We start from the raw sequence: 21041 nt of genomic DNA, 5'->3' as shown, positions 1-21041 counted from the left end.
GATGGAAGAACAATCTGCCTCAAGTGATAAGAAAATGAAAGAGATGGAAGAACAATCAAGTGTGATCAATCTGGCCAAAATTGAAAATTCAAAAGAGATAAAATCGAAAAAGAAGGGGATCAACAACTTTAGCTCTAATTTGATTTTCACATTTTGTATCTTGTTTTGTTTTGCTAGTTGGATCAGTTGGTTAATGCGAGGATAGAAGTTGAATGCTTTAGTTTTGTGCTTAATGTAAGGTAGGAAGTGCTTGGAAAAATGTCTTTTGTGTTGTTGTTAATGTTAGTTAGGAACTACTTTTCCCTTTTCTTTTGTCTTGTGGTTAATGTATGTTATGAAATCCTTTTTAGTTTTCTTTTGTTTTGTGTTTAATGTAAGTTCGAAGTTGATGAATGAAATCCCTTTAATTTAGAAAGCAAAGGTGTTACATGTGCTCCAACATAAACCTTGCTTAAATTGAAAACACGGAGACCTAATCTAATCTATTTCTATGATCTCCTATTTTTTTTCAACAAGGAAGTGTATTCGGTCCCTAGCAGCGTCACAGGCCTTGAAACACAATACATCCCCTGTCTTGAATCCGTTAGCATCTATAAATTCTTTCCATCCATGATAGAGGCGCGTATGAGTACCAACTTTGTATTTCATTTTGTACGCACCTCTTTAAGAAATTACGACAGTTTCACGGTCATCGTCTGGGAGAAATTCAAGAATGCTACTTGGAAGGATCTGCCAAAAAACATGTGATTACTAAAACTAAAATAACAATTGAAAATAACAAATAAATTAGATGAACACTTACGAAATCATCCTTTTCGACATATGATTTGGTCAATTTTTTCTCAAAATAAGCTACCATTTTCGAATTAAGGCTCATGTTAGAGGCTGCGTAGAATGCTATTTGATAGTATTAGAGTGTGAGTGAAAGCCTATATTTATAATGTGTTTTACAATAAATTACCCACTACTTAACCCCCAACCACCTTAGCTCTTGTTGACCACCTTTAAATCCGGTCAAAACCTTGACCACATTTAGTGAACAACATTAATTTCGTTCAAAATGCTTGACCAGATTTGGTGAGCAACATTAATGTGGTTCAAATGCTTGACTAGATTTCACTTGGTCCATAAACTGCACATTTTGGACATGAAACAGCTGCATCAACATAGGTTGCACATTCTGGACATTAAAAATGTGCACCAACAATTTCAAAAAGAAACAGACATTCTGGACATTAAACATGTGCACCAATCAAACGCTGAAAGAGACAGAACTTACTAATAGAAGCAGACCTTGGTATATATAAACAATTGCACCAATATAAGTTTGTACAAAAGTAGTGCATCACATTCACGATAATGCAACATTCAAGTGCAGTAGCATAATGTCACAAAACAAGCATCTAAAATACAACTACTTTAGTTTGTTTATCAACTGCAAAAACTGCCAACTACATTAACTTGTTCTAGCAACTACCAACATATTAACACTACTTTCATAGATCCTTTGTTTGTGAGTTCTGGGTTGCTGTCACTTTTTTCCTTCTCTTTACCCTCATCTCTCCAAGCTGGCTTGATGTCATTGCTGCTTTGCCCTTCCATCTCACTCCAGTCCTTGCTTTGTGACCAAGGTCCCCAATAACATTAGCCGACCTTATATGCTTTCTTGGAGCAGCATCAATTATCCTACTACTTGGCAAGCCATGCTGTAGACAAAGCAAAATAGTTGTTTTTAGTTAGTAAATTCACTTGCAACAAATATACCCATTCCAACAACTATTTCAGCTCTTACATTGTATGTTGTAAATCCATTTTCTGCAACAAATATACCCATTCCAACAGTCCTAGGCCTTTTATAAGGGGTAGTTCTTCTTATTTCATTGTCAACAACTGTTACACTAGAAGCTTGAGAGGCTTTTCTTGGTCTTCCCCTACTCACATTAGACTGAGAAGCACTAGGTTGATCAGGTGCATTGGCTGCAACAGGTGCAACACTAGAAGCTTGAGAGGTTTTTCTTGGTCTTCCCCTACTCACATTAGACTGAGAAGCAGCAGGTTGGACAGGTGCATTGGCTGCAACAGGTGCAACATAAGTTGTTGCATTTTCAAACCATTTAGAAGTAATGGTTGTCATCCTTGTTCCCATACCTCTTGTTGGTGCTTGAGAAGTACTTCTTGGCATTGCACTTGCTCTTGTTGGTGCTTGAGAAGTACTTCTTGGCATTGCACTTGCTCTTGTTGGTGCTTGAGAAGTACTCCTTGGCCTTGCACTTGCTTCAGAAGTTCTTGGCATTGCTCTTGCTGGTGCATCAGAATTTAATGGATTTTTCCTTGGCCTTCCCCTAGCTCTTGCTGGTGCTTCAGAAGTTCGAGTTGGCTTTCTTGGCCTTCCCCTAGCTCTTGCAGGTGCAGCACTTGATTCAGCAAAGTCACTTAGTCCATTACCTAAGCTTGGTTGAGATGCTGCAGCAATATCTGGTCCCTTACCAAAGCTTGTTCTACCAGAATCCTACCAAAAACAGTAGTGTCAAATCAAAACCATTACTACAAATAGTATAAAAAATAGAGTTTACTTTAAAAGCTCATACCTTCAAAGGACAGCCTCTTTTATTATGGTTTTTACCATGACAGATGCTACAAGTCATGTCAACTCTTTTTCTTGACAACTTACCATATCTTTTTGACTCCGTGGCTTTTCTTCTCCGGACCTTCTTTGGTCTGCCTGGCATAGGCTTTACAACTGGTGGTGCAACATAGGGGTTATTGGACTCAGGCCACATTTTCATATTGGTGACTGGTTGAAGAAAATGACAGTAAGTCCTCAAGTAGGTCTCCTTACTGTAGCAGCTATCAACAAACTCAATGGGTTCATACTTCTTATATAATATGGCAGCAAGGGCATGTGGACATGGTATTCCCTTGAGCATCTAGGACCTACAACTGCATGTTCTGTTTCTCAAATCAACAGTATGTTGATATGGCCCATCACTAATTTCAAACCCTCTCTCACCATTGAAATCAATATTACATTCCATTGACTTCTTTATGTTGATTTCTAGTACCCTTAGTGCTATTGGAGATATACTGGTTAACCATGTTTTTGGAAATTGACTCAACTGACCTCTTCTAGTCATTACCTTCACTCTAATCTCTTCAAACATAGTGATAATGGTTTTATCCCTTGGTCCTAAAATCCAAGCATGGAAGCTCTCAGCCATATTATTGTCCACACTATCACACTTAATGTCAGTTCTAAAGTACAGTTTACACCAAGTTTCAGGTGGGTAGTACAGTAAATCTGCAACAATATCCTTACCATCCTTGGCAGTACCAAGCTGTTTCATTTTGTCCAGATTTATCTTCATCTCTCCTTCAAAGGTGATTTTTGCACACTTCTAGAATTGATTCCTTCTTTGAAAACCTCTCTATTCTTTTGCCCAGTTGGCTAGGATATGTCTTGCACACATCCTGTGCTCCACCAGTGGTAACAATTCTTTCATAGCTGATTGAAGCCCCTACAAATTTTGAGAAACAGTTATATATGAATGGACAGAAACTAAATGAAGAAAAATAAAAGTGATTGTCATACCTTTTGCATGTCTGATATCACTGTGTAGTTGCTGCCATCTCCCATTCCCAAATCAACTATCAACAATTTCAAAAACCATGTCCAAGTGTTCTTATTCTCATATTCCACTATAGCCCAAACAATAGGCAACATTTGATTATTAGCATCTTTAGATCCAACAACCAATAGTTGTCCTTTGGTTATTCCCTTTAAGAAACAACCATCCAAACCAATACATTTCCTACAACCACCTAAAAAACATTTTTTCAAAGCATCAAAGCAAATATAATAAATTTCAAACACCAACCTACCACTTTAACCAGAGTCATCAACCTTAACAACACAAGTACTCCCAGGATTGTTGACACCCAATTTTGTCCCACCTTTCCTTCGAAATACCTATTTACTCTTCTAATATTTTTTTTTAGTAACTTTTTAAAAATAATTATTTATATCTTACTACAATTACTAGCTTTTATTAATACTGGCATTTCATTATTCCATTGCAGTCACCGGCTGTTATTATTTTGTCACTTATCCTTATTATTATTATTATTATTATTATTATTATTATTATTGTTATTATTATTGTTATTATTATTATTTTTTGCTGTTATCACTATTACCAGTATTATTACAATTCGCATTATAGCATTTCAGCATATTTACCGTCCTACGCACGCGCATCACATTTATTTTTGCACAGTGAAATACTAGCGTTTATTTACGGTTGACTTGCAAAATATTATTGCACGGCTATTGCGACGTAATGTAATTTCTATTTTTTATCTGAGCACTAATAATTACATATTTTATATTAATGCAGTCCATATTTAAGTCCTAAAACCATTTGGGCTAAAAGCCAATTCGTTTTATTCACCAGCCCAACTCGCCAACCCACTACTTATTTTAAAAACAACCAGCCCACAAGCCACCAGCCCAATACCCGTCATCCGACCCGACCCGATTACCTTTCAACAAAAATGAAATCCTTAGGGTTCTTACCTTCAGATCCGCCGCCCCTCCCCCCTCTTTCTCTCTTTTCCCGCTTCTCTCTCTCGTCACTCATTCTCTCTTCGTCGATGAAAACTGCAACATCACAGTCACATTTCGCCTCCCCCAGGCCATGCATAGACAAATTCGGGAATGAATTAATGCCTCTGTACTTCCCCCTATTCGGATTTAACCATAGAAAGAGTTTTGATTTTTGTTTTCTTCTTTCTTTTCTGTTTGATCTGAAAATCTTTAATGAGCTTTTGTCCGTTTATGAGCTGAAATCGTTTTCTTATCAGTCTCTTTTGATTTTTCGGGTACAAAAGTTTGAATAGTTTTTGTCTACTTCTTGATTTTTCTGATTCAAGGTCTGAAATCTGAACGTTGAGCCTAAAAAAATCCCGCCTAATTTTCAATTTTTCAAACCCTGGCCCAAACCCTAGTCTTTGGCCTATAAATAATCGTTTTCGTATGTTTACAAGGGGTGGGTTTTTAGCGGCCGAGATTCCAAAAAACAAAAAAAAAAAAGCCTTTTTAGCTGCGGAATTCCATAAAAGAGGGAGAGTCTTTTAGATGCTTGGAAAATCCCTAAAATTAGAGGTTTTTTTGTAGTCGCATAAATTCCCTAGAAATTAAGATCTGGTCAGTCGCCCAAATTCCTCTAAAATATTAGTTGGCATAATTCCTTGTGATATTGATTCAAAATACTACGCATTTTATTCCCGTTTCAGTGTTTCGAATCCGAGTGCACGCAAATCTGGAGGTTTGTAGTGTTCGAGTGGATATCGAAGCCCCGCACCCACTTCGCTGCACCCGAAGAAGGTCAGTGAATCTTCTCTTTTTAGTTATCTCGAATTTATAGCTGTTTCCCCGCTTAGCTCTGTTCTAGGATGTTATTATGGTAGCTTTTAATTACTTGTTCAATATCTGCTTATGTGTGTTGGTTGTCGTTCTTATTTAGTTGTGTTCGTTAATGGTTTCAAGTATGTTTAGTTGTGTTAGCTTTTTAGCATTGTTTCGGGTTCAGCCGTATTGTATTGTTTAGTTGGTAATCTAGTAGTTATCATGTCGTTAGCCCAATTTTGTTATACTTTAGTTTGATTTAATCCATGTTTAAGTATTACTGCATCGTTAGGCTTAGTTCATACTCTTAAATAGCTCATGTGATCTAATCACAAGCTCATTTCTATTATTTTTCTATTGTATTAGTTGATTGATGCATGATCAATTTTGAATCAAATGCTTGTGAGGTCTGCGTGAGGTCTGTCTTGTTAAAATCATATATATTAGGAGTTAGAAAAAAAATAGGATCTAAGAGATAATAATGATGTACAAACCCTGGGAGTATGGAGTAGTATTTGTCTTTTTACCAAGAATTTGAATTCTACCTGTCCTGTGTTCTCCTATGTTTCACAAAAGGAAGATAGCATGCTAAATCATTTATCTGATCCTAGAAACAAACCCGCCGTGGCTAAAACTCTAATCACTTGCCTATATGCGAAGTTCTATTGTGTGAGTTGAAACAGGAAGATGTCACCTGTTAATGTGTGAACTCTGATTTTCTGTTTATTTCATCAAGATATGGCTAGGACACTCTCATATCTCCCCTCACCTTCTCTCCTCTGAATTTTAAGTACAAAAACTGGAATTTGGACTCGTACAGTCCCTTCCCCTTTCCCACTTATATGAGCAAACTGACCTTTTTGATAAACAGCTTTTGGTTATTGTTTTGATGTGGCCATGTGCGTGTTAATAGCTTCTTTTCGTGATCTCTTCCATCTTTCCATGCTTTGCTGTTTCGACTCCTATTAGGAGGTTAATATAGGAAATTATCTTGGTGGTAATTGAAGGATTCGGTCCTATTTTTTGTTTAACTTGGAATCGAGAATGTGCACACTTTATGTATTGAATGTCGATATAACATGTATAGGCCTCAATAGGAATCATAATGACCCAAATATGAGTTATATACAACCCAACATATCCTTTTCTAAAAATTGGTGGTGAGACAACAATTGATTGTGATTTTGTTCATGTTGAAGTTTTAAACAATTCTTCCTTTCCCAAATAATCAATCACCTAAACCAGCGTACTTTTTTTTCATAACTGGGACTGAAATCTGTACCAACAACTAATCATATGGTCTGGTGGTTTGTTTGTTTCCATTTTGGTCTTTGATGATACCTACATAGGGTTCTTTGTGTGTTAAACGACTTAGCATGATTGCTCTTTCCTATTTCTTCTCTTATGTGACTGAATTGCTGTAGTATACCGAGGGTATATACTCATATACACAGAGTATATGCAACTCTGTACATTTATCTTAACATGTATATGACGGTATATCTAGCGTATATTGAACGTATCATCCTAGACAGTTAAATCTACTATTAAGTGTTGATAATTTTGGGGAATTCCTTTCTTTATTCACTAAGCCTCTGTTCAAAAATATTGAGTATGACCCTACTTGGCCTACGTTTATTCAGTGATCACATAGGCTTCAGTTTGTTTCCTTATCATTATCTTATTTGGGTTGAACAGTTTTCTCTAAGTGTCCTACTATTATGTTATATGCTGATTCAATCTGTATACTTAGTTTCTTTATTTAGGCCGTAGTCTTTTATTACATACTAATCCTTTTCCTTTCATTTTTTGCATGACCACCGCATACGAGTCCGAGGGACTCGCTCTTCTCCCGTATTCGGTGTTAGGCTAAAAGCCCAACATAATCTCGCTCAAGTCATCTCTGTCCAGCCCTTATCCACAGCAAGCAAAAATTCTGGGCTGAGGCCCAATAGCAGAAACAGTCCACAACAGCTATTAAAAGAGGACTTCTGGGCCAAAGCCCAACATAAAATTATTGAGTCATTCCTGTGCAGCAAAATAAAATTTTTGGGCTAAGCCTAACAACAGCAGCCCTATCCGCAACAATATAAAAATTGTTGGGCCGAGGCCCAACAACAAATAGATCCAGCAGTCCCAAAACGGGCTGGGCCCATTTGATATGATTTGCTCTTTTATTTTATTTTCATGCATTTAATTTGTATTGTGCAACTAACCTTTTACTTTGTTTTATTTTCTTAGTTTAGATGAACCTTAGAAAAATTAGTGGGTTAGCTTTAGCATAATGGGTAGTTAATTTAAGAGAGAAATTCACCATTAGTCTCATAAGTTTCTTTTTATATTTATAGCATATATAATATTTATTTTTATTGGAATAATTGATTTGCAAAATAGCATGACTACATATTTTGAGTTAAGGGAATCATATTATGTTCTTACTATCTTAGAAATTTCAAAAACATCACTAATACGTAAACATAAACTCAAATATATTTCATAAATAACTCTTCAAGTTTTGAGTCAATTACGCATATTTTTAAAGCATAGTTAATAAATAATAAAGAAAACTCTCATCAGCTATTTTTGTATTTTTGTTTATATTCTTAAAATGCAAAACCAATTAATACCTCGCCACTTGAATTATCTCAAATATTTATTAAAACGCTGCATAAACCCATTTTCTTCTACTTATATATTTTTATGCAAATCTTATTTTAAATAGCATTATTATTTAAAGCCTTAGCAACATTTACTAATCTTATTTTAAATAGCATTATTATTTAAAGCATAGCAATATTTATAGTTTATTTTAAATAGCATTTGAAGTCTCTTTTTGTGCAAATTATTCTGCAAGTCTATTTAATTAGCATTATTATATTCTTTCTTTAAAACCTTAAAACCTTTATAAGTCTTATTTTAAAATAGCCTTTAAAGTTCTTCTTTTATACAAATTACTATATTTTCTGTAAATCTTATTTTAACTAACATTATTTTCCTTTAAAACTTTAGCAATATTTGTAAGCCATTTCTAAAATTTAAGCACTCTATTTAACGTTAATTAATTAACCTAAGTTTGGCCGGTAAACCGTAATTAACGGATTCTAAAGGATGCCTAACCCCTTCCCTTTAGGATAATTAGAACCCTTACCTAGAATTAAAATTTAAGCCGACCATTAACGGGTTTAGTTAGCTTTACCTTAGTTAATAATTAGGTGCCCTAATTCACCTTAAAATCAATTAGGTGGTGACTCCTTAAAATAAAGCAAAATAGGAATCACCAATATGTTGTACGCTACTTTAACCCGTTTAAATGGGGTATAACAAGGATTAGTCCTCATCATTTCATCTCTATAGTCAAATATTCTTCCAAACTCTAACACATGATCACCCATGATTTCCTGAAGTACTTTAGCTCTATCTCTTCTGGCAGTGGTTTTTCCAACATGTATGTTAAGTTGTTCCCTAATCAACTGCTGAAACTTGAAAATCCTAATGTTTGGCTGTTCTGTAATTCTATTCTTGTAATGCTTAGACAAGTACTTAGCATTGCACATGTAATTTCTAGTAGTCTTGACACACCTATGTTTAGGATTGTAGATTTTGATCAGGAAATCATTAGACTTCTTATCAAGACTTGCATATAGCAGCCATGGGTAGCCATCCCTACACCTCACTCTAACCTTTTTGGGCTCATTGACAAATTTCTCTAACTGCACACCCCTTTGAAGTGCATATTTTGTAACAGCATCCCTAAAATCATTCACATCCTCAAAAACCATCCCCAACTCCCACATCACTTTTTCAACAGTTTTATAAAAAAATTAGCCTTCTCCTAGCCCTCTTAAACCCTGACTCATCATCTGTATCTGATTCAACACTATATGCATAAGAACTGACATACACTGGCTCATCCCCAGTAACCTTACCTTTCAAGCTTGTATCAGGAGTAGCAGTTTCATCGAAGCCCAGATCTGGACCAACTTCACCAACAGGAATTTCTCCAGGGTCATTTGGTATCCTTTCTCTTCTTTTTCTCCTCTAATATGACCTCCTTTCAGCCCTCAAATTTATGCATTCTTCATGAATATCATCACTTTCATGTTCAACATCATGTTCATTAAATAGTTCAGCTTGGTCAGACTCGGAACTATCATTAATGGACTGGTCAGATTCAAGAATAGGAAATTCACTACTTAATGGATCTTCAGAAGCAACAGTTTCAGCAGCAGGTGCAACAATTTCAGCAGCTACTAGTTCAGCAGGTGCAACAGTTTCAGTAGCTGCTGGTTCTTTATTAAAAGCAAACCCATCCCCTTCTTGGATACCCCCATCCCTTTCTTCATTAAAAGCAACCAAAAATTCCTTATTGGGGCTAGTGTATTCCAACAAAGTAATGAGACCATCTACATTATCTAAATTATCAACCATGTGACAGACATAGATTTCAATATTATCCCCATTTTCAAAACTTTGTGAAATTTCCAAAATGTCCCTATCAGTTTGGATTTCTACAACACTGTCACTATTAGGCCTCCTAACACAAAATGTACAACTTGTAGTATACCCTAGTTCTTTAATATAATCCCTTAGTTCAAAAAAGGACATCCTATCCACATCAATATCAAAAAACTCGGTTATTTATTCACCCTCATACTTTGGTTCCCCACTACTAACATCCAAAACCCCACCATGATACCATCTCAATGTTACTGATACAAACCCACTCATACTTGAAATTACAATTCAATAATAGTACAAATAATTAGTACCACACATAGACAATAACAATAGATGGTCAACAACAATTAAATTCAGACATGTGACAATACAGGGCCAAACAATGTATAAAATCAGATTTTGGGGTGAAAATAAATTGGACGCACTTACAACAGTAATACTACACAACATAAGATTACACATCTCTTAACTCTAATAACCCCAATTTAAACTAGGAAAAACCCATAATTTTTCAACAAACCCTAGAAATTCATACGACAATGTCACAAATCCTATATAATATAGAAAAAAACAAACTTTACGCATATAATAGTGACAGAGAACACGACTAACCTGGTATTTTTTAGTTCACTAAAATTTTGACACAACCTTGAAGATAAATCGATGATTTCGGGTCAAAATCCACCGCGATGTTACAACCTAAACTTAGTTCAACTGTGATTCACACTGATTTAAGAATAAAATGGTATTTGAGTGATTAAAATGGTAGAAATCAAGTGGAAGGTGAGAGAGAATTTTGGATTTCAAATTTTGGAAAAGAAAATAATGAAAATGACCCGTCTGGTTTAACTTTATGAGCGCGTGCATACACTCAAATGAGTTTGGGTGACTTTGTCCGTTTGAAAGCGTAAATAATACACAAAAAATAAGTCCAGGGGGTCATAGGACCCCCGCAAAGTTGATGTGTGTTATGACAATTTTGGCTATAATTTAAGCGTGTTTTGAACCATTTTCCCTATTATTAACAAGAGAAGGGGAGATTTTCCAATTACCTAAGAGAATTGCTCTCTTAAATCTCTACTCACTATAAAGGATTGTATGATTTTTGGGATGATGAACAAAGAAGAATTGCCTCTCATTTTATAGGTATAAAATGACTTGGGCTACAAGTGTTGTACGCGAACTCTTCAATTCCCCTCCACATCTTAACATTCTTTGGCTCCAATCAATGCATCCTTTGGCTCCAAGTATCGTTTGCCTCCAAGTAATTGAGCATTCTTTGGCTCCAATTAATAGAAAATCATCTAACACGTGAGTTTTTCTATCACATAACAAAAACCAACTCTTTAAATTTCCACCTTGGTTTGCGTTCCGAGCATGCGTACGAACAAATCTGGCCAAAACTTCTAAGCTTACTGGGCAACCCCATTGTAAGAAACAAGAAGAATCAAACCATTGTTGAACATACGACCTTCACTTAATACCGGTTCTCTCGGAGTTGCATCAGTTGATGCGTACTCCCGCTAAGCCCTTGTAGTGTGGAAATTTAGCGAACGAGACTGTCTTGGTCAACATGTCTGCAGCGTTATCGTCTGTGATAACCTTTTACGACCTTGATAGTTCCCTCTTCAACGACATCTCGAATAAAATGAAATCTGACAACAATGTGTTTAGTGCGCTCATGAAATCTCTGATTTTTAAGCAGATGAATAGCACTCTTACTATCACATCTAAGGGTTGATTCTTGCTGAACCAAACTCAATTCCGCCACCAAACCTTTCAAACCAGATAACTTCTTTCACCGCCTCTGCTACTTCCATGTATTTTGCTTCTGTCGTAGACAAAGCGACAATCGACTGCAGAGTCAATTTCCAACTAATGACACTACCAACAAGAGTAAAGATGTATCCAGTTGTGCACCTCCTTCTGTCAAGATCACCTGCATAGTCAGAATCCACATAACCGAGAATTGAAATACCTCCAACACCTTTTTGAAAGATCAGACCAACATCAGAAGCTCCCTTGAGATATCTCAATATCTACTTGACAGCTTCCCAATGCTTCTTTCCTGGGTTGGACATGCATCTGCTTACCATACTTAAAGATTGAGAAATATCTGAACGTGTGCATACCATAGCATAGATTATGCTACCAACTACGCTGGCATAAGGAACCTTTGACGTATGCTCTTCCTCATCTTCGGACTGAGGCATTTGTAACTCTGAAAGTTTAAAATGAGGAGCTAACAGTGTACTTACAGGCTTGCATGTATGCACATTGAATCTCTCAAGAACCCTTTCAATGTACCTCTTCTAAGAAAGATGTACAACACCATATTCTCTTGAAATCTCCTTACCAAGAATTTTCTTTGTAGCTCCTAAATCCTTCATGTCAAATTCCTTACTTAACAATTCTCCAAAGCATTTATCTCTGTAATGTTGTTAGCAGCAATAAGCATATCATCAACATACAACAGTAAACAAATCATTGAGTTACCAGACATCTTCTTGTGATACACACATATATCAAATGCACTCCTTGAGAATTCATGTGTAGTCATGAATGCATCAAACCTTTTGTACCACTGTCTAGGGGATTGCTTCAAACTATACAAAGACTTCTTCAGTTGGCATACATGATCATCTTTTCTCTCAGCTAGGAAACCTTCAGGCTAATCCATAGAAATTGTCTCTTCTATATCACTATGTAAAAAAGCAGTTTTGACATCAAGTTATTGAAGCTCCAAGTCAGATTGTGCAACCAATGCTAGTGGTACGCAAATTGAACTATGCTTTACAACTGGAGAGAAAATCTCATTGTAGTCAATTCTCTCCTTCTGACTGAAATCCTTTGCAACCAGTCTCGCCTTGAACCTAGCATCTTCCACTTCCAGAATTCCCTCTTTCTTTCTGTAGACCCATTTGCATCCAACTGTCCTCTTCCCCTTTCGCCTTTTCAGTAAGACTCATGTCTGATTCTTGTGCAACATCCTTGCAAGAAGTTGCTTCAACATATGAGGAGGCCTCCAGATCCATAATCTCTTCTTCTGCAGCTACGAACACATATGCAATCAGATTTGCTTGATCTATAAGGCATTTCGATCTTCGTATCCGTCTCTTTTCCCTTCCTTTCATAATTGTGTATGGTTTATTAACAGCAAATTCTTCAAGATCTACATCATTTGACTCATCTTTAACCTTAACATGAGTCTCTTGATCTTTTTCCTTAGTAACCTCCACCTGCTCTGTTATATCCCGTATTTTGTAATATTCGGATATTTCAAGATAGTCGCGACAAGTTAAGGGAAAGACTATATTTTGATCTTGTTTACCAAATAAGTTGCTTATGAATATTATTGGTATGGAAATATTAAGAAAGGATAGGGGTAAAAAGGGAAATTCACAAGGTGGTTCATGGTAATATTGAGGAAAAGTTAGGGATAAAAAGGGAAAATAAAAGGAAGAAAATTGGTCATGAACACCACACTTGGCCGTGTGGCTTGTGTGGACCCCACTCATGGCTTGGCCAATTGTTTCAAGCCATGAGTAGGGCATGTGTATACTTGGTATTTGTAGGAGCTTTATATATATATATATATATAAGTAGTCACAAGCAAGACTTATTCATCTTTCAAATTTAGAAGCTTGGAGAAGAAAGAAAAAAAAAAAAGAGGAGAGTATTCGGCCATGGTAGCCAAAAATTGACGCTCTCAAATCTTGATCAAAAAATTATTTTCTTCTAATATTCCAACCAATTGGAAGGCCCTTATTAACGTGGAGTAATTGTTGAAGCAAACAAACCACTCATCTCTTGTAACTTACAACCCTAGCCAAGCTAAGAAGCTACGTGAGAAGGTAAGGTTTAAGTTTCTTTTACATGTGCTAGGGGTGATTTGTATGTGTTGTAGTGTGTAGAAATGAATGAAATTCATGAAATTAGGTGTGTTGTGTTGTAGCCGTGTAGGTGTTGGTGTTGTGTAGAAAGGATGAATTAATTTTACTTAGTATTTTAGTTGTTGTTGTTGTGGATTCTATGATGCAAATGAAGGTTTAATGGTTCAAATTGGGATTGAAATTGTTTATGTGTTGTTGAAGGAGTTAATGTGATTTTGACATAGTTTCTTGTAATTATGAGAATGAAGTTGCTAATGTATAGATTGTTAGTGTAGTTCGTGAATTTGAAAGAAAAGAATGTGTTGTTGTTGTTCTTGATTAAGTTGGAAGATTTTGGATTGTATTGTTGTGGTTAATTTGAACATAAGTGAAATGCCGTCGAATTGTATAGAAATGGTTACCGATGTTAGAATGCGTCCTGAATTAACTGTTGAAGTTGGAAATATGGTTGTTGGTATTGTTGTTGATGATTTGGCCGAGTTAGATTCTCGGGGTTGGTTGTATTTACAGGGGAAATGCTGCCGAAATTTCTGTAAACGAAGTGCTAGTTTAGAATTGGACTCTTAAGTGTCTATAGCTAATGTTTGGTATCTACGTCTACTATATTGTTGTAGATCTTGCAAAAGTCGGGACTTAAGTTCGGATTAGCTTAGGAAGTGGGCAAGGTATGTAAGGCTCACCCTTTCTTTCTTTTGGCATGTCCTAGAGCTAAGTAAGGTATGATACGCATCTCGGGGTAACTCCATTCTTTAATTCCGAGCTTGTTTACGATTCTTATTCACTTCTTGACACGAGCATACTTGGTATAGTCGAGCCTATTGTATGATTGAATAACGAGCAAAGCATAAAGAGTCCCTATTCCAAAAAAGGGTTCTATAAAGATTAATGTCCCTAACTTTCATAGGCGGTCTCGGATTGCTTTGAAACGTTCGCAGAGGTTTACGTGATGAATAATGTCCATAACTTTCTTATGTTAACTCGGATTGACTTGAAACGTGTTTATGGTTTACTAATGATTTCGAGAAAAATTAGTTTTGTACTAAAGGAAACATAAAGTTGATTTTCAAAACCACTCCGAAGGGGGTGCGAGATTTTACTATTTCATTTCAGTTACGATGTATATTTACACTCCATAGCATCATAAGTTGTGTTGACATCATCATTATTAAGCCGGAAGCGGCTGCCCGAATGGGCCATCATTATTAAGCCGGAAGCGGCTGCCCGAAGGGGCCATCATTATTAAGCCGGAAGCGGCTGTCCGAAGGGACTATTGTTTTGTTAGCCGGAAGCGGCTGTCCGAAGGGACTATTGCATTCTTAGCCGGAAGCGGCCGTCCGAAGGGACTATTGTGTTACTATATTTATATGGGGTATCCTAGAATTTGTGTATGCTGTATTTATATTGTGTATGCTAGAATTTGTGTAAGGTACTGTATGGCACGGTTTAAAATGCTATTCCAGGTTACTCCCGGGTTGCTTCTAAACTTGTTTACTGTTATGCTTTTCCTTGTTTATGATTCAGTAATGCCTTACATATTCAGTACATATTCCGTACTGACCCCCTTTCTTCGAGGGCTGCGTTTCATGCCCGCAGGTTCAGGGACGCGGTTCGACAATCCAGCTACCTAGGAGGAGTCAGCACTGAGAGTCAGACAGCTCCACTTGCTTCAGAGACTGTTCCTGTTTTGGTAAAATTTTGTGTATATATTGCAGGCACGATGGGGCCCTGTCCCATCACTTATGCACGGTCATACTCTTTTAGTAGTCTGCGAACAGCGTGGGTGTCATGGTTACTGTTTGGCCTTGTCGGCCATTATTTTGTTGTACAGAAGTGTTGGTAGCCTCGTTAGCTTGCCTTGTCATATGTTATGTATATATAATCATGCTTTGGGATGTTTTGAGTTGCAGGTCGAATTCGGTATTTTATTTACAGCTTTCAGACTTAGTTAAATAAACCCTGTTGAATGCCATGTTTGAGTACAAGTAACATAAGTCGGGTTATCGGGCAGGTTAAGCTCGGTCACTCGTCATGGCCCTAGGTTGGGTCGTGACATGCTCGTTGGTCTCGTTTCCTGAAAATCCACAAAAACTTTACGGGGATCAAGTATAAAGGATTCATCAAAGGTAACATCTCTACTAACTATAAATTTGAGTGAAGACAAACACCAAAGTTTGTACCCTTTTACTCCATCCACATACCCTACAAATATGGCCTTCTTAGCCCTTGGTTCAAGCTTTCCTTCATTAACATGACAATAAGCTGGACACCCAAATACTCGTAAGTATGACTAGTTATAGGGTTCAGCTGACCATACCTCATTCAGAGTCTTAAAGTTAATAGCCAATGCTGGAGATCGATTGACAATATGAGCAGCAGTGTGAACTGCTTCAGCCCAAAATACCTTAGACATTTTGGCTTGTAGGAGCATACAATGAGCCTTTTCAAGAAGAGTTCTGTTCATCCTCTCAGCAACTCCATTCTGCTGTGGGGTGTGCCTGACAATCCTATGTCTTGAGATTCTATGAACCTTGCAGAAATCATTAAACTCTTCACTGCAAAACTCCAAGCCATTGTCTGTGCGAAGATATTTGATTTTTCGCTCCTTTTGATTCTTAAACAAAATATTTCACTCTTTAAATGCTTCAAAAGCATCACTTATTGCCTTAAAAAAACGTACTCAAACCTTTCGTGAGAAATCATCAATAAAAGTGAGAAGATACCTTTTTCCGCCCTTCATTGGAAGTTTAAAGGGACCCCATAAATTTGAATGGATGTAGTCTAGCACCCCTCCTATCTTGTGCTTGCCAGTGCTGAAGCTGACCTGCTTCTGCTTCCCTAGAACGCAGTGCTCACAAAATTCAAGTGCGCTGATCTTCTCACCTTTCAAAAGGTTACGGTTGCTCAACATCTCCAGTCCACGTGCGCTCATATGACCCAATCTCATGTGACATAATCTTACCTTGTCATCATTAGATAACTACACTGTAGATGCATTTGCAGAGCCAACAACGGTGCTTCCTTCCAATATGTAAAGGCCATCCTTCAGCTTGCCTTTCAGCATGACTAAAGAACATTTAGTCACCTTCAAAGTTCCTCCTTCGCTCATGTATATGTAGCCTTATTCATCCAGAGTACGCAGGGAGATCAAATTCTTCTTCAAATCAGGAACATGACAGACTTGTGCCTGCAAAACTCTACCTTAAGGCAGAGTTTGCCCCATCAGGCATAACTCTGCCCCATCGGTCATAATTTTCCTGCAAACTCTGCCTTGTAGGCAACCTCTGCCTAGCGATTTTTTTTTATTAATTTTCGCCTGAGCAGGGGTTCGGACCCGGAACCCTGAGGTTTTAGGCGAAGGGCAAAAACTAAATACTTTTATTTTGATGGGCAAAAATTAAAGACCACCCCAAAATAAGGGCATTGCCGCGAATTGCCCCATTTTAAAAGTTGCATAAAAAGTAAATACCAGGCCAAAAACTGGCTAGCCGGTAATTTTCTTACGATTTGGGCCTATTGATGCTTAGGCGTAGGCCTAGCATGTATAGGGTCGTCAAGTGGGTACATTGGGTCAAATTAGACGGATTTAAAATGGCTTGAATTAATAAGAGTATTATCCAATCAGCTCAAAATGGATTACATAAAAATGGAGTCGTAGCTAAACCAATTGAAACAACCTTTTCTATTCGCTTGTTTTATAATCTACATGCACAATACCACTTAATTTTGTATAAATAATATCTTGTACAATTAAAGTTAAGATTATATCATACATTCGAAACAATTTGTTTCCTCTCTCAATTTAACTGTTGACATAACTTAATGACATTTTTTTTCGCGGATTGTCCTTCTATTTGGGGTGGTCTTTAATTTTTGTCCCTCAAATTGCTGGTCTTTAATTTTTGTCCTTCGCTTAAAAAGATAGCCGAAAATACCCCGAGATTCTGGATTCGAACCCCCGCTCAGTCAAAAAAAATAAAAAAATAGCCAGGCAAAGCTTTTGCGAAACGTCTGCAGGCATAACTAAAAGTTTGCTTTACAAGGCAAAGTCTGTCGTCTCCGGCATAGGTTTTATGTAACTTCACCCGAATATGCATAGGTTCATTATGAACCTATACCTTGCGATTTTTTTTTATTATTTTCAACTCTGCTAGGTTTCGAACCAGAATCTCGGTATATTTTCAGTCACCTTTTTAAACGAAAGCCAAAAATTAATGACCAGCGAATTGAGGGACAAAAATTAAAGACCAGTCCGTATGAACGATAATAGTGCAAATTGTCCACTTAATAATGGGTTTTATTGGGCTAGTAATGTATCTTGGAGACTTGGACTCGACCTTTTGGGTAAGTTAATTTGGACTACACTTAAGAAGGCAAACTTATAGGAATGACTACCTTATTATAGGTTCTTACCATTAGTAACTACCATTTTATTTATTACATTTCGTAGCTACCTTTTTAGTTAATTACCATATGTATTGCGTGTATTTACGGTATAGTAAATAGACTCAGAAGCTGTAACCAGTAAAACAAATCCCTTAGAAATAGGCATTTAATTTGGTCTTAAATGGGAAAATATATTTCATAATAATATCTTTCATAATCTGCTCCACAAAATTAGCTTCCATTTCCATATTCTTCACGATTCACCTTCTCTCCACCCACCTTTTTCAAATGCAACGTAAAATTCAAAAATTCAAAAATTCAAACCAGTCAACTGCAGAGCAAAAACAACAAAACATCAAAATACGATCATTCTAATGGTAATTCGAAAGTACCTTCTTTTTTTTTTTAATAAAAACACTGAAAATGTATTTCAGATTGGCATTGGTTTTTGTAGTTTTTTTACTTCTTATTTGTCAAACCTTGCTAAGTTCCTTCGTCTTTGAATTCCTCTTCAGTGACGAGCTTCAAATAAATGTGTTATATGTTCGGCAAAAAAAACCGAATGTAGTATCTTTGTGTTGTATGTTTGTTAGGTATTTGACCAGTGATGAAGTGTGTGTTGAAAACATATACATTTTGTTTTCGTATTTATGTAATTTTTTTCCATTTGTGAATACACAAATCTTGGTGTTTTTGCTGTGTTGTTGTTTTCCCATCCCAAATACATTAATAAATACGATGTCTTTGTATGTATTTTTGTGTTTGATACAGTGTATTGTATATCTCTTATGTTTGTCACGAGTGTTAATGTATTTGGAATACTGTATAGAACGGATTGCTGTATATATAATTCTGTAGGTTATAATATATGTCGAATATTCTTTAAACGCCACTGCATCAATTTTGAAATTCACATAGCAGTTTTCATTGTTCCAATTACCTGAGTGTCTTATCAACGACGATATAGTGGACATTCTTGTATTCAAAATGAATGAATTAGTTGAGATTGATTACAACCTGAAATACATTATAAAATAATATACAAAATTAAATACACAAATCTACAACATACAGATTTTCAAATACATTAACATTTATGTATCTGAGTTAGCTTATGAAAACACTATCTCAGATACATAAATACACACAGCCATATATACACATCTGAAACATATTTGAAGCAGAAACTGTGTTTATCAAATACGCACATAGTTTCGAATACACCAGTTCATAACATAATGAACACAAGAAACAGTCTACCAAATACACTAGATTTATTACAAGCAGTTGCAACTCAGCTGAATATAGACATGCAACTGAAAAACATATACATCAAATATATAGTTGAAGGTAATGATACGCCAATGGAAATACATAATGATATGAGTGTTAGGGTGTATGTGGAATTGAAGAAAGAGAACAAACAGTTAGCGATGTATCCTTTGTGCATAACTACAACTGATAAAAGCGTTGATACTTGTGTATCTGGTGAAAGTTGTATTGAAGGTGAATTTTTGCAAATTGGTTACATAAAACAAACAAATGCTATGGAAATAGTAGTGAGTGGAGACTTAGCTTCTTCAAGTTGTGGCAATGCCGTTACTGTGTTCGAAAATGACACAAATCTGGTTATATCAAATAAGAACCAAAAAGAGGTTGTTGTTGATCAAGTTTACAAGGACAAAGATACACTGAAGGCTGTTATGGCGAATTATGCAATTTCCAACAGGTTCAATTTTCGTGCCGAGAGGTCAAATGCGATAAGGTGTGTTTAATTGTTCTGAACTATTATATTTTAAATTTAATGTAGTTATCTGATATATTGTCAACTAATGTATTTGTTTTCATGTTTGTATTTGAAAGCTATACACTAGTATGTGTGTCTGAAGAGTGTGATTGGAAATTTAGGGCATCGAGTGTTGGTAAATCAGAAATGTTCATGGTTAGGGAGTTTCGTGACAAGCATACATGTCCGCTAAAAGATAAGGTGTATTCACAACGCCATGCGACAGGTTGGTTTATAGGTGGAATTGTAAAACCAAAAGTAGCCAACCATAAGAGGAAATACACACCTAATGATATAGCGGAGGATGTAAGAAATGATCTTGGAATGGATGTGTCCTATATGGTCGCTTGGCGGGCTAAGGAAAAAGCAATGAAGGATTTAATGGGTGAACCATCGGATTCTTACAAAAAATTACCTGGGTACCTATACATCTTGGATAAAATGTATCTAGGTTCACATATAAGAATGCGAAAATCCGACGAAAACGAGCTTCTGTATCTGTTTATAGCATTGTATGCATTCATCAAAGGGTTTGATTGTTGTAGGCCAATTGTTGTAGTTGACGGGAGCCACCTCAAAACAGCATACAACGGAACGTTCGTTTCAGCAAGCACGTTAGACGGTGCAGGTAAGTCAAATACACGGTTCAGCTTGATTATACTAAAGAATGAATATGTAGAACTGATTTTTTTTAATTGTCGCGGTATGTGCAGGTAATATACTTCCTTTAGCATATGGTGTGATAGATTCAGAAAATGACAGGTCTTGGACGTGGTTCTTTTAGCAATTCAGGGAAGCGTATGGTGTGAGAGAGAACATGTGTATTGTTTCCGATAGGCATGAAAGCATAAACAAAGTTGTTTCTAGAATCTATCCGAATGTGCCGCATTATGCATGCATATGGCATCTATGGGGTAACGTATGTAAGAAGTATAAGAAGAGCCATGATGTGTTGAGTCCCGTGTTTTATGCAATGGCAAAAGCGTACACGCAGGAAGATTTTGATGAGCTTATGGGCAAAGTTGAGAAGGCAGATTTTCGGGTGGCAGAGTATTTGGAATTGGCTGGAAGAGAGAAGTGGGCTAGAGTGTATGCAACTGCTAACCGAGGGTGGACA

At 36.5% G+C, this 21041-nt stretch overlaps 2 protein-coding genes across 2 annotated transcripts; one reads left to right on the top strand and one right to left on the bottom strand.

The window, feature by feature from the left end:
• Positions 1 to 1087: 1087 nt before the first annotated feature.
• LOC132637187 (uncharacterized) lies at positions 1088 to 2927 on the bottom strand. The gene is made up of 4 exons (XM_060354317.1): positions 2589 to 2927; positions 1793 to 2509; positions 1554 to 1706; positions 1088 to 1180 (listed from the first exon to the last, which is right to left on the bottom strand). Exons 1-4 carry the CDS (start codon positions 2925 to 2927, stop codon positions 1088 to 1090), a joined length of 1302 nt encoding a protein of 433 aa, XP_060210300.1.
• A 16575-nt stretch (positions 2928 to 19502) lies between these two features.
• Positions 19503 to 20708, top strand: LOC132637186 (uncharacterized). Its single transcript, XM_060354316.1, has 3 exons — positions 19503 to 19903; positions 20002 to 20552; positions 20638 to 20708. Exons 1-3 carry the CDS (start codon positions 19503 to 19505, stop codon positions 20706 to 20708), a joined length of 1023 nt encoding a protein of 340 aa, XP_060210299.1.
• Positions 20709 to 21041: the final 333 nt, after the last annotated feature.

Source organism: Lycium barbarum, chromosome 4 (genome assembly GCF_019175385.1).
Source record: "Lycium barbarum isolate Lr01 chromosome 4, ASM1917538v2, whole genome shotgun sequence".
Lineage (NCBI taxonomy): Eukaryota > Viridiplantae > Streptophyta > Magnoliopsida > Solanales > Solanaceae > Lycium > Lycium barbarum.
Note: the sequence above shows the minus strand (reverse complement) of the source record. Positions and strands in the feature narration are given on the sequence as shown.

Excerpts from the sequence above, each read along its gene's own strand:
- LOC132637187 (XM_060354317.1), bottom strand. The coding sequence starts at position 2,927 with ATGCTCAAGGGAATACCATGTCCACATGCCCTTGCTGCCATATTATAT. Across the intron at positions 2,510-2,588 it reads AAAGAGGCTGTCCTTTGAAG|GATTCTGGTAGAACAAGCTT; the intron begins GTATGAGCTTTT and ends TGTTTTTGGTAG. Across the intron at positions 1,707-1,792 it reads ATGGATTTACAACATACAAT|CATGGCTTGCCAAGTAGTAG; the intron begins GTAAGAGCTGAA and ends CTTTGTCTACAG.
- LOC132637186 (XM_060354316.1), top strand. The coding sequence starts at position 19,503 with ATGGAAATACATAATGATATGAGTGTTAGGGTGTATGTGGAATTGAAG. Across the intron at positions 19,904-20,001 it reads GAGAGGTCAAATGCGATAAG|CTATACACTAGTATGTGTGT; the intron begins GTGTGTTTAATT and ends TGTATTTGAAAG. Across the intron at positions 20,553-20,637 it reads AAGCACGTTAGACGGTGCAG|GTAATATACTTCCTTTAGCA; the intron begins GTAAGTCAAATA and ends CGGTATGTGCAG.